Raw genomic sequence first — 16,251 nt, forward strand, 5'->3', positions numbered from 1 at the left:
CACTTGCCCTCTGGATCTTCCCATGACTTTGGCCAAAATCTTCCTAGATAGGTGAGAAACGGGCAACAGGGGCCCATTACTCAGTAACTGAGGCCACAGCTAACACAAGGAGTCAAAGAGCAGGGGCTACCTTCATTTCTCTGCTCCCAGCATCCTCAGCACGAACCCCCAGGGGTCATCAGGAAGGTTCTGCAGGAACGAAGGATGGAGGAAAATGGATGATAAAGAATGAAGGAGGTGTGGATGGATGCAGGATGCAGAATGAAGGCAAGCAGTTAGGCGCCTGGCCCTGAAGCCTCCCCCCAGGGCCCAGGGCAGGTCAGTGGAGGGAGCTGTGGGAGCAGGTACGGTGGAGGCTCCCGCGTTTGAGAGTATGAAGTGGGGTAGGGGGGTGGGGAACTTGTCTCAAAGCTGCATTGGCCTGGCAAACACTGTTTTAATAAAGACTGTGTTCTAGAGATGCTGGTCTTGGACAGAGAGCTGGAAGGGATAAGGCTGCGAAGGGGGCTGAGTCTATGCCTGGATGGATGGATGGATGGATGGATGAATGGATGGAGAGAGGGAGGCAGGGAGGGAGGGAGTGAACGGTTGAGGAAACCTCAGACATCCCCAGGTCGGAGCAGCGCGCCCGGCAGGGGTCACTGCGCCTCGCGGGCGGCAAGGGGGCGCAGGCGCGGCCGACGCCAAGGCTGTCCTGTAGGGGGCGGGGGCGGGGAGGGCTGAGGGTGGGGTTAGAGAAAGAGAAGCGAACGGGATCCAAACTTCCGGTGCCTGCAGAGCGCGGAGCGGCGGTTGCACAGAGAGAGGCTGCACAGGCAGAGGCTGCAGGGCGGACGCACGGCCCGGCGCAGCCATGGTGAAGATTAGCTTCCAGCCCGCCGTTGCCGGCATCAAGGGCGACAAGGCCGACAAGGCTTCGGCCTCGGCCTCGGCCCCGGCGCCCCCCGCGGCCGCTGAGATCCTGCTGACGCCGGCTCGGGTGAGAGGGGCCGGGGGGCTCAGGCGGGGGGTGGGGGGCCGAGGGGCGCCTCGCCGCCCGGGGACTGCCCGAGGCGCATCAGGGCCCTGGAGTCGTGAGGGGGGCCGGGGTGGGAGTCTGAAATGGGTCATCCATCCCAAAGTGGAGAGGAGGCTTAGGTCCTGTCCTAAAAGCGGCAGCCGAAAGCGTAAGTCCGAAGAGTGGGAGGGGGTCCGAGTCGCTGGTCCCCAGGTGGGAAAGCGCTCAAGATCGCTTCAAAAAGTGGAGGGGGTCCTAGGCGCGGGCCCCAAAACAGGGGGAGGAGGCTGGTCCGAAGAAGTTTGAGGAGTGTTGGTGAGGGGTTTGCGTCTGGTTCCAATCAAGGGGGAGGAGGGGCTGCGAGTCGGGTCCCCAGGTGGGGGATGGGAGGAGGGTTAGACGTTGTTTCCCCAAAGTAGGGCGGTGGATCGTGATTGGTGGGGAATGGGGGGAAAGGAGTCTGGTGCCAGCGAAGGAGGAGGGACCATCGATTTCATCCCAAACCAGGGACTGCCGGGGGCTGGGATGTGCTGTTAGTCCGCACCTGAGTTGGTGGACCAGAAAGTGGTGAAAGATGAAACGGAAATAAACCAGAACCGCCCGGCGGCACGTCTGGGATCCGAGTTCGGGGTTACGAGGCTGGGCGTCCTGATCCTACCACCCGCTGCGGTCTGGACCTCCCTGCTCCCCTCTTTCTCCCTCCCGGCTCTCGCTCGGGCTGCCCCCTCCCTCCCCCGCTGCCCCGGTGCCGTCCTGCATCCCGGCGGCGCTTCGCGGGGCCTGGCCTCGGTGCACCCCGCCCCCTCCGGCGTCCTCCCCTCCTCCCCTCTTCCTTCTGGCCTGGGGGGAGAGAAGGCATTTCCGCCGTGGAAAACTGTCTGAGCTGCGTGGAGTCTGACCCGGGGAGGGCCCGGAGTGGGTAGGACGCGTGGCGAGCAGGGAAGCGAGGCGAGCGGAGGCAGAGCTGGTCCAGCCAGGCTTTATAGTGCCCCGGCAAAAGTGTCCACGCAGCAGGGGGTCTTGGGGCGCACCACGCCACCCGCTATGGAGACAGGACTTCGAAAGTCTTTGTCCACTCGCTTTTCTCGCTGCTCTTTAGAATTCCTCAGCGCCGAGGCCCCTCCCCAAGTTTATGGCTCAGACTCAACCTTGCCAGGACTATAACGGGGTGGGGGGGGGGGAGGAAGAGAGAGGGGGGTGGGGCGGGGTCGTAGAGGATGACCGGTGCCGTGGAAGAGGGGACGCTGGAGAGGGGCCTCAGAGGTGGGTGTCACAGCCCAAGCACGGACCCTGAGTGCAGAATGTGGGGAGCAGCCTTGGTGAGCTCCCCTGCCCTGGTGTGGTAGCTGCAGCGACGCCCCGCCATCCCCATCCTCCTACCCCGGCGAGGTTGGGGGGTTGCTGTGCATCCACTATCAGAGCAGCTCCATCTTCATCTGATACTTGATGGGGAGGGGGCACTTCATCTTTGAAGACCGTGGTCTGCAGCTTTAGAAGTTTACAAGGGGCTCCTCAAGGCTAGCCCCGGGGAGGGTGTAGAGATGGGGGCCCCAGGCAGCGTTCTTGTCCCTTTCTTCTCCCAGGGCCGGGCACATTGCTCAGGCCTGGAAATCAGGACTGTGCCTCCGCGAGCTATAGGATTCAGGTAGGAGGGAGGATCAGCCAGACAGTAGGAGGATGTAATTCAAACTCTATCAGAAGGTCCACCGAATTTCGCAGGAGTGGCACATTCTCCGGCAGCAGCCAGCTGATGGTGTCAGGCGGGATGGCAGATGCCAGCATCGTCTTGGCAGTAACTGACATCCAGCTTCTGGTTCCAAAATCCAGCATCCTCTCTTCCCCTTCACCCAGTGTGAAATGGAAATATCAACATCTTCCTGGTGCCAATTGTAATGGCCTGGAGCCTGCTGAGCCAGCCTCCTCCCCCAAACCTTGTTGGTTGTTAGGGTCCCCTCTGTCTCCTAATTGGCAAGGGAGAGCGATGGGGGGCCCAAAAGGAGGATTAAAATCCCAGCCCCTTTAGGGCAGATCTGCAGTTAGTAAACTTTCTCAGCTCCCTGAGGCCCGGAGGTGATACACAGCGGACTTTGGGATGTTGCCTGTTGGCTCTGCCAGGCGCATACTGGAGTTGGAGCCTGGGGAAGAAAGTTCTCTTGTGTGAGCCTCTTGTGGCCTCACCTGGCCAGTGGGCACATTTTCCACATCCAGTACCCGGTCCCTCTCCTGCCTCGGGCAGTGAGCACAGCAGGCGCCCAGCTTTCATAAATGTAGCCCAGGACCGAAGCATCAGCCATTTGTTAGGGCACCGAAGGAGAGGACGAGTGGGACAGGCAGGCAGGCTAGGAACTGCTTCATCTAGAGAGCATCTGTCCCATGCTGATGGGGATGCAGAGGAAAGCTTATTAGAAGGTTTCTTCTGGCTGGGGGGTGGCCCTCGAACCCTTCTTGGTTACTGAACTAGACCCAGAAGTAAGATTTAAAGCCCTAGAAGGACTTGGATGGACAGATGAGTTTGCCAGTGCCTTTCGGCAGTGAGCCGTCTTCTGGCTGTTATAATAAGATGTCCACCCGTGCTCAGGCCTGGGGGCCAGGGTAAGGCGGCCGCCGCACCCTCCCCGCAGGGCTCCCCCTGCTTCTGAGGGGAAAACTGAGCACAAGGAGGATTTTGTCCCCAGACCTGCTGCTGGAAGGAAGTGCCTTGGTGAGCCGGCGGGAAGGGGTGGGGGCGGGGGCCCAGCTGGGCCTCCAGCTGCCCACCCTCCCCACGTGGTGTTTGTCTCTGAGATCATGAGAAGCCTGTGCCGATGGGCAGCTTGGAGAGTGAGCTGGACGGAAAACACCCCCTTAGTACCCTCTAGAGGGGTCACTCTTCCCCTTTGGAGGCCCACTGGCCAGCCCTGCGCCTCTCAGCCTGGCTCCCCCACGCTACGATCTGCCTGTGCCTGTGTGTGCACACTCACACACACATATGTGCACACACAGCCAGGGCTGGGCATGTACAGACTTGAACGGGCTGGGGGCTGCAAGAGGAGAGAAACGTCTTCCATAGGGTCATCTTAGCGCTGCAGTTTTCTCCTTGGCTTTCACCGTTGATTAACGGCCCCAGTGTCGCCCCCTCCCCCAGCCTGCATACCTGGGGATCAGATTTCACTTTCCGTGTCCTGGCCTCGCGCCCTGGGCAGGAGGAGCTGTGTTTCCCAGAGTGGATGGGGGCGGCTCCCCTGCCAGCCTGGAAGCCGGCTCAGAGCCCTTCTGCCCCAGTGCCCTAGTACCCGCCAGCCCTACTCAGGGCTGAGAGGACCTTCGGGACGAGGAGGCCCTGCTGCCCGTGATGGGTGGGGACTTTGGACTGCCCCGTTCCTGGCCTGCCCCGGCCTTCCAGAGGGCTTGGGGGTTTCGCACGCACCACAGTGGCTTTTCCGCTTTCTCTCTCTGTTTCCCTCTCTTTTCTATTCTCATGGCCGTCCTTGCGTGTTTCGAGGCTGTCAGCAGACTGCCAGGGAAGCGTGGCCAGCTACCTCCCCCTGCTGCAGCCTCCCCCAGGAGAGCTATCCCAGCAGCCAGCCTTGCTTCTCTCCTCCGGAGCCTTTGTTCTCCAGAGTCTCATCTTGACTATGAGGAACGGAACGGAAGAGAATCCGCCCGGCTTGGCCCAGCCAAGCAGAGCGGAGAGCTGGGCTGGAGTGTTCTCCGGGGACCCACGCTGTTCTTCCTCATCCTGCCCACACCTAGGGCACCGCTGGGCCACACGACACACATGGGGTTCCACTGATGGCCAATTCATGACCCTCTGTCAGCATTTCCCCAGCTGATGTCTGTATGTCTGAGCACAGCTCTGCGTGCTCTGGTGGGCAGAGGGCGTTTGCTCAGTCCCCCACACCCTGCTAGGCTTCTGTCTGTCTCTCTCACACACGCACACGTTGATGCCCTTGCCTCTGGTCTGCAGCCTGGGAAAAAAGGATACTGAGGAGGTGGAATGGTGCTGGGGAGGCTCAGCAAGACCCCTTCCCCCCAGCCGTCTGCAGTGAACGCATTTCCGGCTCCCCTGCTAGGCTCCCCCAGGCAGCCTGCAATTCTAGTTTAATCCTCTTGCAGTTAATTTGGACATTGTTACCCAGGGAAGGCAGCTGAGGAACTCTCTCCATGAGCCCTGAGGGTCTGCTGAGTTAATTCTCCAGTTGGCTGGGTTCCCCCCCCTGAGTGTTTTGGCCCTGGCTTTGCTAAATCATTTAATGAGTGCCATCGCAGGCCTCAGTGAAGCAGGCAGGCGGAAGCCCAGGCCCCTCTTTGGTCCCTGGACGTCTGGCTCACATGCCCCACCCGAGGCACTTTGCTCGGAAAGCCCAGTTGCCATGGAAACAATATGCAATATATTTTTGCTTTCTAAGTGGAAGCCCCTCCAATGCCTGGCTGTCAGTAACTGCTCCATGTGGGGGTCAGCATTCGCCTGGGTCTCCCACATGACGGGTGATGCAGCTTGGGGGCTGCAGGAAGCAGGCCCCTCGGCCCTCATTCTGGGGGAGCTGGGCGGCCAGGGATCCCAAGAGGTGAGGCCCCAGGTTTTGCCCAGGCTGACTCTGCTCCCCAGAGGCCTCTGATGGGCTGCGGCGAGGGGCTTCTAGTTTGAGGGACCCGCACATGTACCAGAGCTCTGGAATTTGAGCCTTGGTCTTGTGTAGTGTTGGGCCCAGTGAGCAATGGCAGCACAGGGGCAGGATTCCGGAGCTCTCCCTCTTGTGTGGGACCTTTCATCCGAAGTGCCTTTTATCTCTGAGCAGAAGCAAGGACATCCCTGGTTTCCCGTCTGCCTCCTGGCAGCCTCTGGTCCTGCTTTCTCTTACAGCCCCGCTGCTAGACTATCATGCTTCTTGGGGTTTGGCCCCTACAAGCTGGAGGGGAGCAGGGTGTTAGCCCCAGGTGTGCACTAGGGGGTGTCAGTAAAGGCGGGATAGGGAGCCGTTTGTCTACCCCACATCTAGGAAAGGTAGGGGGATCCCCAACCTTCACAGTGACCCCGACAAAGACGTAAGGACACAGGGCAGAGTCCGGGGTTCCTGGCTGGAGGCTGTCCTTCTCAGCCACATTAGCCACCCCTCACATTCAGCTGAGGCCACTCAAGCCCCAGCTCCTCCCTCCCCTGTCCTTGCTGACCTCTCCCCACCTCCCTCTGTGGCTGCCAGGCCCAGCCCCTCCCCCAGGCACTTGGGATCACCTGACCTGGCCAGAAGCAGGGCCTGTAAAACTAATAGGCCTGGGCTTGTCCGTGAACCTCATCTGTGGGGCAGGCCCTTGGGCTCCCACTGTAGCCCCTTGACTTTTTTGTTGTTGTTTTTTAAGCAGTTCTCACAAGCTTGCTTCCCGAATGCAGGAGCAGAAGCTTGGCCACTGCACAGCCTCAACAGCTGTCCATGGCAGTGGCCCTAAAAAGGAAAGGTTCAGCTGATAAAGATCTGCCATTTTTATCCAGCACTTTATCCTTTGCAAAGGCCTTTCAGGTTCTTTATCTCCTTTAATCCCGAGAAAACCCCGTCAGGAAGCGTCTCTTCACATTTTTCATGAGAACCCGCTGAGGGGCAGGTTGCAATGCTCCCCACACATGGGTCCCAGCCCCTGCTGGGGGCCTCTGGGCCCTGGCAGCCCCACGTGTCCTGCTAAATACAAACATCATGCCTCTAGGGCAAGATTCACGGCTGGTACGGGTGGCCTGGCCTGTCTTCTGGGCCACCCATCTTTCCTTGGGACCCACTCACATTGGCTGGAGCCCCTGGGGTGGCTTGTCCTTTTGAGACGCTGGCTGGGCTTGGCTGTCGGGTCATCCCATCCTGTGCTGCCCCTGGCGGTCCATTAGAAGTTGAAGCCATGGTGGCCCCCGGCCCCTCCAGCTGGCAGCTGTCCCTGGGGGCCCTGTGGGCAGTGGCCATGTGTGCTAGTGACCCTGGTTAGTGCCCCCAGGGTGCTGAAGAGATGCGAACCAGGTGGGTGGTCTCACAAGCTTGTTTCTCTGGTTTTGATCACAGGACCCCCTCAGCAGGGCCAGGATGGGGAGAGGCCCCAGGTCTGCAGATGGGCCCAGCCAATGGGGGGCAGCGGTTTGACCTCCTGCCTCTGCCAGGTGCTCCCTGGAGGGCAGACCGGGGTGTAGGGGGCAGGATGGGCCAGGGCACCTCTCCATCCTGTGCCTCCACCCCATGGTGCTGAGGCTGGGAGCCGGCTGGCCTGGAAATGATATACCCAGTGAGGGGGAGGGTCCTCCAGGCATTTGCTGCCCTTTTCCTGGGGGTAGCAGGTGAGGAGAGCCCCAAGCTGGGAGGCGTCAGCCTCTCTGATGAGACTTCTCTCTGCTCCCTGAGGCCCAGGCCTCACACCTGCTGTGTGTACTAAGCCAGAGGGCCACAGGGGAGGGGACCTGAGGGGCAGAGCTGGCCCCGCACCCCACCCCTATCAGGCTGGGCCCCCTGTGCTGCGGTGGGAGATAAGGACCTGTCCTAGGTAACTTGGGCCTGAACCGTGTCCCCACCCTCCCCCGACCGGCTCCAGGATGAAAGGAGAGAGGAAATATGGCAGGAAGAGGGCTAAGCGGGCAGTTAGTGGCAGAGCTGTGGTGAAGCTCCAGGCTCCCAGGCTGGTGCCTCCCGTACCCCTACACCACTCAGCTCCTTGAAGTCTGCCCTCTGACTTCACTGGCTGTATCTGGACACCACGGAGGATTGAATGGTGGACACTAGAGCAGAGATAGGCTTGGGGCCTTCGCACCATCTCCCAGGGTGGATGAGGGCCAGGGTTAGGGCAGGGGCAGTGGGGAAGATAGGCATAAAGATGACAGATGACAAGGTCACACAGCTGGTTAGAGCCTGAGTTGCCAGACTCTCCGTCCAGTGCTCCGGGTATGGCAGTGTTCCTGAGTTTTACATACACGCCCTCATCCACCAGCCCAGACACGTGTGGCCTGGAGTTGGGTCACACTGGTTTGCTGCTTCTTGGCAGCCCTGTGGCTACTGTCCTGAGCCCAAGTCTGGCTCCCCAGACCAGGTTTTTTCCAGGAGCCTCCTGCCCTGGCCTCCCTGGCAGCAGCTGCTGCTGCCACAGCCACGTTTCCCTCCTGGCAGAAGGGCCCTGGCTTCCGGAAGCCTCCAGACTTCACCCTTCAGGCTCCACTCCTGACAGCCTGCTTGACACGATGGGCCAGTGCCTGCGGGGGCCATTGCTGCCCCCAGGAGGCTGAGCTCTGCCCAGCATGGGTCACAGGCCCAGTGCTGCCTGGCAAGCACTGTGCCCAGACCCTGTGGGCCTCACTGAACCCCTGTCCCCATCGGTCGGTGACCGCTCCCAGCCACGGCCTCCCTCCCACTGCCCCATTCCAGTTCATGCTGTGCGTTCCAGCCTTCCACTGATCTTGACGCTCCCACCTCAGAAGCCTTCCCTGGCTCCCCATTGCCCAGAGCAATGGCTCCCAGCCCAGCCAGTGCATCCCACTTCCTGTAGGTTCCTAGACCAGGCACAGTCACTAAGGGTATATTTGTGCTTCCTCATTCTGTGTTGGAAAGAATACCCTGTGTTCACACTTGGTATAATGAAGGGAATTAATGGTGTGGGTCATTCCAGATGCACTAGCATAATCCCGATAGGTCATTTTACAGCTTTGAGGTGGGTCTCAGTTTCTTTTTAGATGGGAGGAGGAGCTGGGGAGACCCTGGCAAGGCTTTCCTTTCCTCCCAGAAGATGCTCTGTGTGTCCTGAGCGTTGACCTCCCCTTCCCTTGCCCCCAAGGCTTCCTCTGGGCCCACAGGGTGAGGTCTCACTCAGGGAAAGGAGTGGGAGGTTTCCCAGGGGTGTGGGACCACCCCCTAGCTGACTCTGACACTGCTGTCCACAGGAGGAGCGGCCCCCCCATCACCGCTACAAGAAGGGGGCCTCCGTGGGCGGTGTCTGCTACCTGTCGATGGGAATGGTCGTGCTGCTCATGGGCCTTGTGTTCGCCTCCGTCTACATCTACAGATATTTCTTCCTGGCTCAGGTGAGGCCGGGCAGGGGGAGGCAGGGCCTCAGAGAAAGGGCAGCACTTAGAGAGGAGGGAGGGAAGTGTGTGAGTTTGCAGTGGGTGTGGGAGCTGGCAGGAGTGGGCAGCGTGCGCAGGTGAGAGCCAGGTGCGCGGGCCTGTGAGGAGAGGGGCGGCCAGAAGCCCTGGCCATGCCCCCAGGTGGGAGGAGCACCCAGGCAAACCCAGAAGACCTGCATTCTCTCTCCTTCCTTGGCCCAACCAGCCCACCCTCAGCCCCTCATTCTGGGGCTGGTCCAGGAGACAGGACAGGGGCCCTGTCCTCTGACTCTCATGGACCCTGGAGGAGTATCCTTAGCCATTTCTTCAGACACACCTGAGGCCAACAGGGAACTCTCCCAGGAGCACAGTCAGTGATGGGGAGCCAGGACTGGAATCTGTGCCCGTGTGGCCCCTTTCCACAGTGTCACCCTGGCATCATCACCAGAAACTCAGATCCAGCAGAATTTGGAACTCTGTGATCCCTGCAGAGCCCGGATCCTGTGCCCACGGCTCATGCTTTAGGGAATTCCATTCCCTGCTTGGACATTTGGATTACAAAACGAGAAAGGTGGAGGCTGGGCATAGCCAGATTCACACCGCCTCCTGTAAGGGGCGGCCTCTGCCTACCATCGCACCCAGGTTATCTGCCCACACAGCCAGTCGGCAGGAAGCTGGGCCGAGAGGACTGGTCATGGTCACAGCGGCCTTGTGATCTTGTGATCAACACAGACTAGGGAGGGAGAGGGTGCCCCCCCACTTCTGGGAACTGAGGGCAGTACAGTTAAAGGTTGTTCAGAAGAACCATCAGCGCAATGAAGGGGGAATCTCAGGATGACAAAAAGGCTGGGAAATGCCAGGCATTTATGACCCAGATGATCTCCCATCGTCCAGCATTGGGCGGTAACTGTTGTCACCAAGTTGTTCAACGATGGAAATTACTGAAGAGTTTGTGTTCCGGGGGCTTTCCCCTTGAAACCTCAGTTCCCACATGCCTGCTGACTTTCCTTTTTTGTTCACTACTCTCTGTTCAACTTCCCCTTTTGTTGGCATCCCCTTGCTCTCCCCACCGTCCCGGTCCCTCCTGCTCCCACAGCCTGCTCCCCAGTTGTGCCTGGTTCTCACCTTCCTGTGTGGGGCCCTCTCCAGCCCTTTTCCTGATGCAGCCTCCCCACCCTCCCTTGGAGCAGCTCTGGCTCCTGGTCCCCTCTGTTCCCAGCCCCCGGTCATGCCCTTTTGGGGTTCCTTACCCCACCCCAGTTCCGGGGTCACGGGGCACCCCAGACCAGCCCTGGGAGAGTATGGTTCATGTGTGATGGCACACCCTTCCGGGAGAGTTTACCCTCTAACAGAGAAGGGGAAGTTCTGCCGATTGCAGGCCAGCAGCCTGGCACAGATTGAGAGGAGCCCCTGGAGAAGTACGAGTGGGTGTACTGGTCCCCCCCCCGCTGGGTCACTCGGCCTCGGTCGTGTCACACTGCCTCCCTCCCCTTATGGTGAGGCTGGCCGCTCAGATAGGGGACACAGTGTTTGTCAAGATTTCTCAGGAGGAACGGGGTCCAGGGAAGGTGGTGGGACTTCGGTGAGGTTGGACGTGCAGCCGGCTGTGGTGGTAACCCAGGAACTAAGGGACTGCCTCGCAGCTCCCCTTCCCTCCTGTGCCCCTCAGGGTCTGCAGGGCCCCACAGCAGGCGGCAGGAGAGATGGGCGAGCGCCCCCTGGTGGTGGCGGAGGGCAGGACCCCTCCCACCCCAGGGCCCAGCCTGTCCAATCCAGACCTCCTGTGTTTGCCCCTCAGGACCCTCTTTCTCAGGTGTCTGTCCCTTGTGGAGGTGGCTGCGTCCTCCCCTTGCCAGTCCACCCCCATTTCACAAGCGTAGACTCATAGATTTGGAGAACAGAAGAGGCCTGAGAATTTTACCTCATTTTACAGATGGCAAAACTGAGACCCAGAGAGGTCGTCCACCTAGGAACTGGTAGACCTGGCTCCCTGACTCCCAACATTCCTCAGTTTCTGCATCTGTGAAACGGGCCTCACGGTCCCACGCGTCCTGCTTCCCCAGGCCTTCAGAGCAGGAAGCGGCTGGGTGGCTGTGCCAAGGGCGCTGTGTGACCAGTCTGTCTCTCTCTCCCCTCGCCTTGCTCAGCTGGCCCGAGACAACTTCTTCCACTGCGGCGTCCACTACGAGGACTCCCTGTCCTCCCAGGTCCGCACCCGGATGGAGCTGGAGGAGGACGTAAAGATCTACCTCGAAGAGAACTACGAGCGCATCAACGTGCCCGTGCCCCAGTTTGGCGGCGGCGACCCTGCAGACATCATCCACGACTTCCAGCGGGTGAGGCCGGTCAGGGACTGGGTGGGGGCCATGAGAGGGTGTCCCAAGGACCCAGAGCCCCCCTTCCACCACGAGTTCTGAGAAAGTAGGACAAGAGTGAGAGGAGAATGCCGATGTCCCTTTACACCCTTTGAGAACATACTGTGTAACATAAACCGTGTGCAGTAGATGTCCACGGTCTGGTTTCTCTGGGTTTTAAAGACACTGCTTCTGTTATGTAGGTAATGTGGTTATCACTGACTGTGAACTAGCCATGGTTGATTTTCTCCTTGGCCATCTGACAGCTGCAGATGCTGGCTGTCACGGGTGTGGCCAGTATTCCTTTTTTGAGGTATTTCCGTGTTGACATTTGATTGAGGTGTAGCACACACAGGGCCTGGGGTGGAGCGTTACTGAGGCTCCAGGCTGTCCACAGCAATGGCTGGACCTCGCAGGTTTGCTGAAATGCACAGCTGGCACATTACCGTGTTCCCCAGTCATGCGCTCTGTAACCCCATGAGAAGACCCTGTAATAACTGAGGCATTTAACAGCTGGTGTCTGTCATCTAGTAAGCGAAGGCTCCTACAAACATAGGCCAGGAGTGGGGCGCGCCCGCCCGGGTGTTCAGGCATCCGGGGTGCATTGCACTGGCGGGGTGGGGTCATGCCTCTGCTGGCCAAAGGCCTCTCGCAGCCCCGCCCGGGCCAGGCCCTCGCCTGCAGACTGACGTGGCCCCCTCCTCCTGCTCAGGGTCTCACTGCCTACCATGACATCTCCCTGGACAAATGCTATGTCATCGAGCTCAACACCACCATCGTGCTGCCCCCTCGCAACTTCTGGGAGCTCCTCATGAATGTGAAGGTGAGCAGTGGTCATGGTGGCCCACTCTTGTCCCCCTCTCCATGGAGGCCAGGCCTGGGGTAAGAGAGGTTTCTGTCGCAGAGGGTAGCAGTGCGCAGGGGCATTGCTGTCCCCAGTACCCCGAACTGGCCCCCTCCTCCATCCCCCTTCTCCCACATCCCGGAGTCAATGCTCTTCTTTTCTTCTCCCTCCATGCTTCTGCCTCCCTCACTTGTGAAGGAGCCTGAGACCAGCTTCCTTAGCGTTCACGGCCACGCCCCAAGTCGGCAGAGCCCCCAGGAGCACTCCCCCTAGGGTGGGAGACCAGACTTGCACACACACATGATTCACAGCCGTGCGGGCGCTGGGCACAAGCGGGAAGTGCCTGGGGACACCGTGGGGCCTCTGGATGAGAGAGGTGGGAGTCGGTGGATGGGCATCTCAGGTGTTGGGGGGAGCCAGCTCAGTGAGCAGGAGGATGGTGACAAGGGGAGGGGCCGGGGGACAAGCAGAGACCTCGGGAGGGGAGCCCTGGTTGCTGACCCAGCGCGGTGGCTGTTCCTTCTGCAGAGAGGGACCTACCTCCCGCAGACATACATCATCCAGGAGGAGATGGTGGTCACGGAGCACGTCAGCGACAAGGAGGCCCTGGGCTCCTTCATCTACCACCTGTGCAGCGGGAAGGACACCTACCGGCTGCGGCGCCGGGCTACCCGGAGGCGTGAGTGGCTGGCTCCACCTACCTTGGCCCTGGCCCTTGGCCCCATAGCTGGAGACCAGCTGTCAGGGCTCGTAGAGCAGCAGCAATAATAACAGCTAATGTTAATTAAGCATTAACTATGTGCCAGGCACTGTTTTATGCTCTTTATGTCCTTCTTAAAGAGTGTAACTTATTATTATCATTATTATTATCATTGCCCCCCCCCTTTTAAAGCTTTGGAAACAGGCACAGAGAGGTTAATTAACACCCCTAAGTTCACACAGCAGGAAGATGGCAGAGCTGGGCAGTCTGATTCTAGCTCCTGAGCTCTCACCATTTCACTGTTCTGCCAGTGGGTGAATCGGGGTGTCGTTTCTGCCCCCCTCCCATCCCCGGGTTCTGAGGTCCCACTCGGGCTCTGAGGCTGGAAGCCTTTGTGGCCCAGCCAGTCCCGAGCCAGGACCCAGGCCTCACTGGGGTTTCTCTGTTCCCTCCCAGGGATCAACAAGCGTGGGGCCAAGAACTGTAATGCCATCCGCCACTTCGAGAACACCTTTGTGGTGGAGACGCTCATCTGCGGGGTGGTGTGAAGACCCCTCCTCCAGGCCCCGGCCCTGTACCCCTCCTCTTCCGGCCACTCTCTGGCCCTCCTTCCCCTCGCTTCGCTTGTACCCTGGACGCCTTTCCATAGATGTGACGTGTCTCCGTTCCGCTCCGGCCCCACCCACCTCCCTGTACCAGAGCCGTGACCTCTCCGAGCCCCCACCCCTGCTGACCTCCTGGGTCTGGGGATGGAGGGGGCGCCCTAAGATGGTTTCTGAGACCACCTTCTTGAAGTTGGGTCCTCTGGGCCCGGTCCACAGCTGCACTGGCAGCCCTGGGGAAGGACTGGACAGAGGAGCCAGGCATTCTAGGGGGGCCCTGGGCAAGGGGATGGGGCGGGAGAGGGGTGTGGAGTGGGGTTCAGAAATGTCTGCACAGTCGGGAAAGTCCCAAAAGGCTTTTTCCTTGGGTGGCATACTTCCTCCTGTGTCCGGATTCCCAGGCCTGGGCTGAGGATGGGGAGGATGTGCCCGGGGTTGACCCACCCAGAGCACAAGGGAAGGCGGCTGACCTGGGGTCTCCCCAGGCCTCCTGTCAGTGCCTTCGGCCCACCTGCAGGAGCCTGGAGTGTGGGGGGTGGGGATGAGTCTGTCAAGCACAATCGTTCGTTGTCCCAGTGGAACCAAAGAAAGGAGGAGCCGGGCCCCCAGCCCTGGCCCCGCCAGGAGCACAAGCCGCACAAGCCAGGGCCCTGCAGCTGCGGCCACAGAGGAGGAGGCAGGAAAGGGTCTCTTCTCGCCCTGCAGGGGGCTGGGGGCTGAGCACTGAGCGATGAGCAGTAGGTCCTGCTGAGGGGGTGGGGCCCATTGCTCTCCAAGCTTAGAGCTGTTGTAAAGATAACGTCGGGGGAGGGAGAGCCACCTGGTACTTGTACACCCTGCCCCTTCTTTGTTCTGAAATTCCGTCCCCCTCTGCTTTTGGGGGAATGCAACATTTTTCCTTTTCCTTCTCACTTTTGCATGTTTTTACTGATCGTTCAATATGCTAACCGTTCTCAGCCCTGAGCCTTGAAGAGGAGGGCCTCGACGCCTCCAGTCAGACTTAGGTGCTCTCTGGAGATGAAACTCTTAAATGCTTTGTATATTTTCTCAGTTAGATCTCTTTTCAGAAGTGTCTGTAGAACAATAAAAATCTTTGACTTCTGACTTTGACTTGGGAGTGTCTGGTGGGGGTGGGTGCAGGGCGGGGGGTGGGGGGTGGTGCCGGCTGAGTGAGGGCCCCTCCTCCATCCCGTAGGCTGGGCATGGTGGGGGCGGCGGGCAGGAGAAGTCCGCAGGCCTTGACGTCTGGCCCCTGAAGAGGTGGGCCCGTTGCCTGGTTCATTCTCTCCCTCCATCCTCACCCCACTCAGCCTGGGAGAGTCACGTCTTACAGGTGAGGGAGAAGGAAGGGCTCAGAGCTTACGCAACTTGCCCCAAGGTCATGCTGCTTTTTAAGTGCCTGTAAACCATCCCGTTCTGTTCTACACAGGAGATGACATCATTATTGCTTGTCCTTAAGCACAAGGACGGTGTCGTGTTCGCCACAATATCTGGGCAATTAGTAACCATCTTGGTGGATCTGAGCTGAGGTTTGGCATGAGTCACACGGTCACATTTCTGCAGAGAAGGAAGTGAGAGGAGAGCAGCTCAGCGCCTTAGCTGAGTGGACCCCAGAGGTGGGACCTGGGTCCTGCCCCGGGGACAAGGATGGGTGCCTCCACCCTTGGTTCACAGGTTCTATAATCCGGTGAGGAACATAAGTGACTCCAATTAGTGCAGACACGCCTTGTTCTCAGATCCAAAGACAATCTTGCAAACATGTTGGGTTTTGTTAGATTGCCACTGTAAGTGCAAGACAATCGCAATTAAAATGCCAAAAGGGTTTATTTTTTTTAAACTTGATACATTCACTTGTTTTGGGAAAGTAAAAATGGGGAATAGCCAGGTAAATCCTGAAAAGTGGAAAGAACAGCCTCCAGATACTAAACATTATAAAATAGTGTAATTAAAGAGTTTGGTGGAGCAAAGGAAAAGATCAATGGGACGCAATGGAGGACCCGGAAGTTGACTTCAATACAAGGAGATTTACTGGAGGGTTCTTTTTAATGGAACAACTGGGTAGCCATTTTGATAAAAAATTAACCTGGATCCCACTTCCTTGTATCAAAATTACTTCTGGATGGATCAAAAGTTTTAAGTGTGTAATGAAACCATAAGAACTTCAAAAGAGACAGTTTAAAAGATAATCTTGGAGGAGAAAGACCTTTCTGAGCATGATCCCCATCAAGAAAAACTTGGGACTATGAAAAACTAGAATTTACGTACAACAAAACAGACCACAAAGTCAAAAAGTTCTAGAAGCAACAAACTAGGAGAGATGTCTCTGAAACAGGACATAAAAAGGGCTATTTTCCTTAATATCAAAACTCTTGGGAAAATGAACAACCCAGTAGGTAAACAGGCAAAGAATATGAACAGGCAGTTCACAGAGAAATACAAATGGATCAATGCTTAAACATGAAAAGGTGTTTAATCATAGTTACATAGAAAATAAAAAAACTAGGGAGATGGATTTTTGTACGTCGTCAGGGTTTCGAAGTGGTTTTTTTTTTTACATATTTTATATTGTGAAACATTTAATATATACAAAATACTTAAATCACTGGTATGTAAGTTATAAAGCATAATGACCCTTGTATATCTGGAAACTTACCAGCCAACTTATGAAATGAAAGATGCCAATGCCACTGAATCCTTGCACACACCTCTCCCTTTGCTG

At 58.2% G+C, this 16,251-nt stretch overlaps 1 protein-coding gene across 1 annotated transcript; it reads left to right on the top strand.

The window, feature by feature from the left end:
• Nucleotides 1-595: 595 nt before the first annotated feature.
• On the top strand, nt 596-14,636 carry ITM2C (integral membrane protein 2C). The gene is made up of 6 exons (XM_001494993.6): nt 596-979; nt 8,871-9,011; nt 11,180-11,368; nt 12,099-12,209; nt 12,759-12,909; nt 13,387-14,636. Exons 1-6 carry the CDS (start codon nt 854-856, stop codon nt 13,476-13,478), a joined length of 810 nt encoding a protein of 269 aa, XP_001495043.2. The 5' UTR covers nt 596-853; the 3' UTR covers nt 13,479-14,636.
• Nucleotides 14,637-16,251: the final 1,615 nt, after the last annotated feature.

Source organism: Equus caballus, chromosome 6 (assembly GCF_041296265.1).
Source record: "Equus caballus isolate H_3958 breed thoroughbred chromosome 6, TB-T2T, whole genome shotgun sequence".
In the NCBI taxonomy this organism is placed as follows: domain Eukaryota; kingdom Metazoa; phylum Chordata; class Mammalia; order Perissodactyla; family Equidae; genus Equus; species Equus caballus.

Excerpts from the sequence above, each read along its gene's own strand:
- ITM2C (XM_001494993.6), top strand. The coding sequence starts at position 854 with ATGGTGAAGATTAGCTTCCAGCCCGCCGTTGCCGGCATCAAGGGCGAC. Across the intron at positions 11,369-12,098 it reads TCATCCACGACTTCCAGCGG|GGTCTCACTGCCTACCATGA; the intron begins GTGAGGCCGGTC and ends CCTCCTGCTCAG. Across the intron at positions 12,210-12,758 it reads AGCTCCTCATGAATGTGAAG|AGAGGGACCTACCTCCCGCA; the intron begins GTGAGCAGTGGT and ends TTCCTTCTGCAG.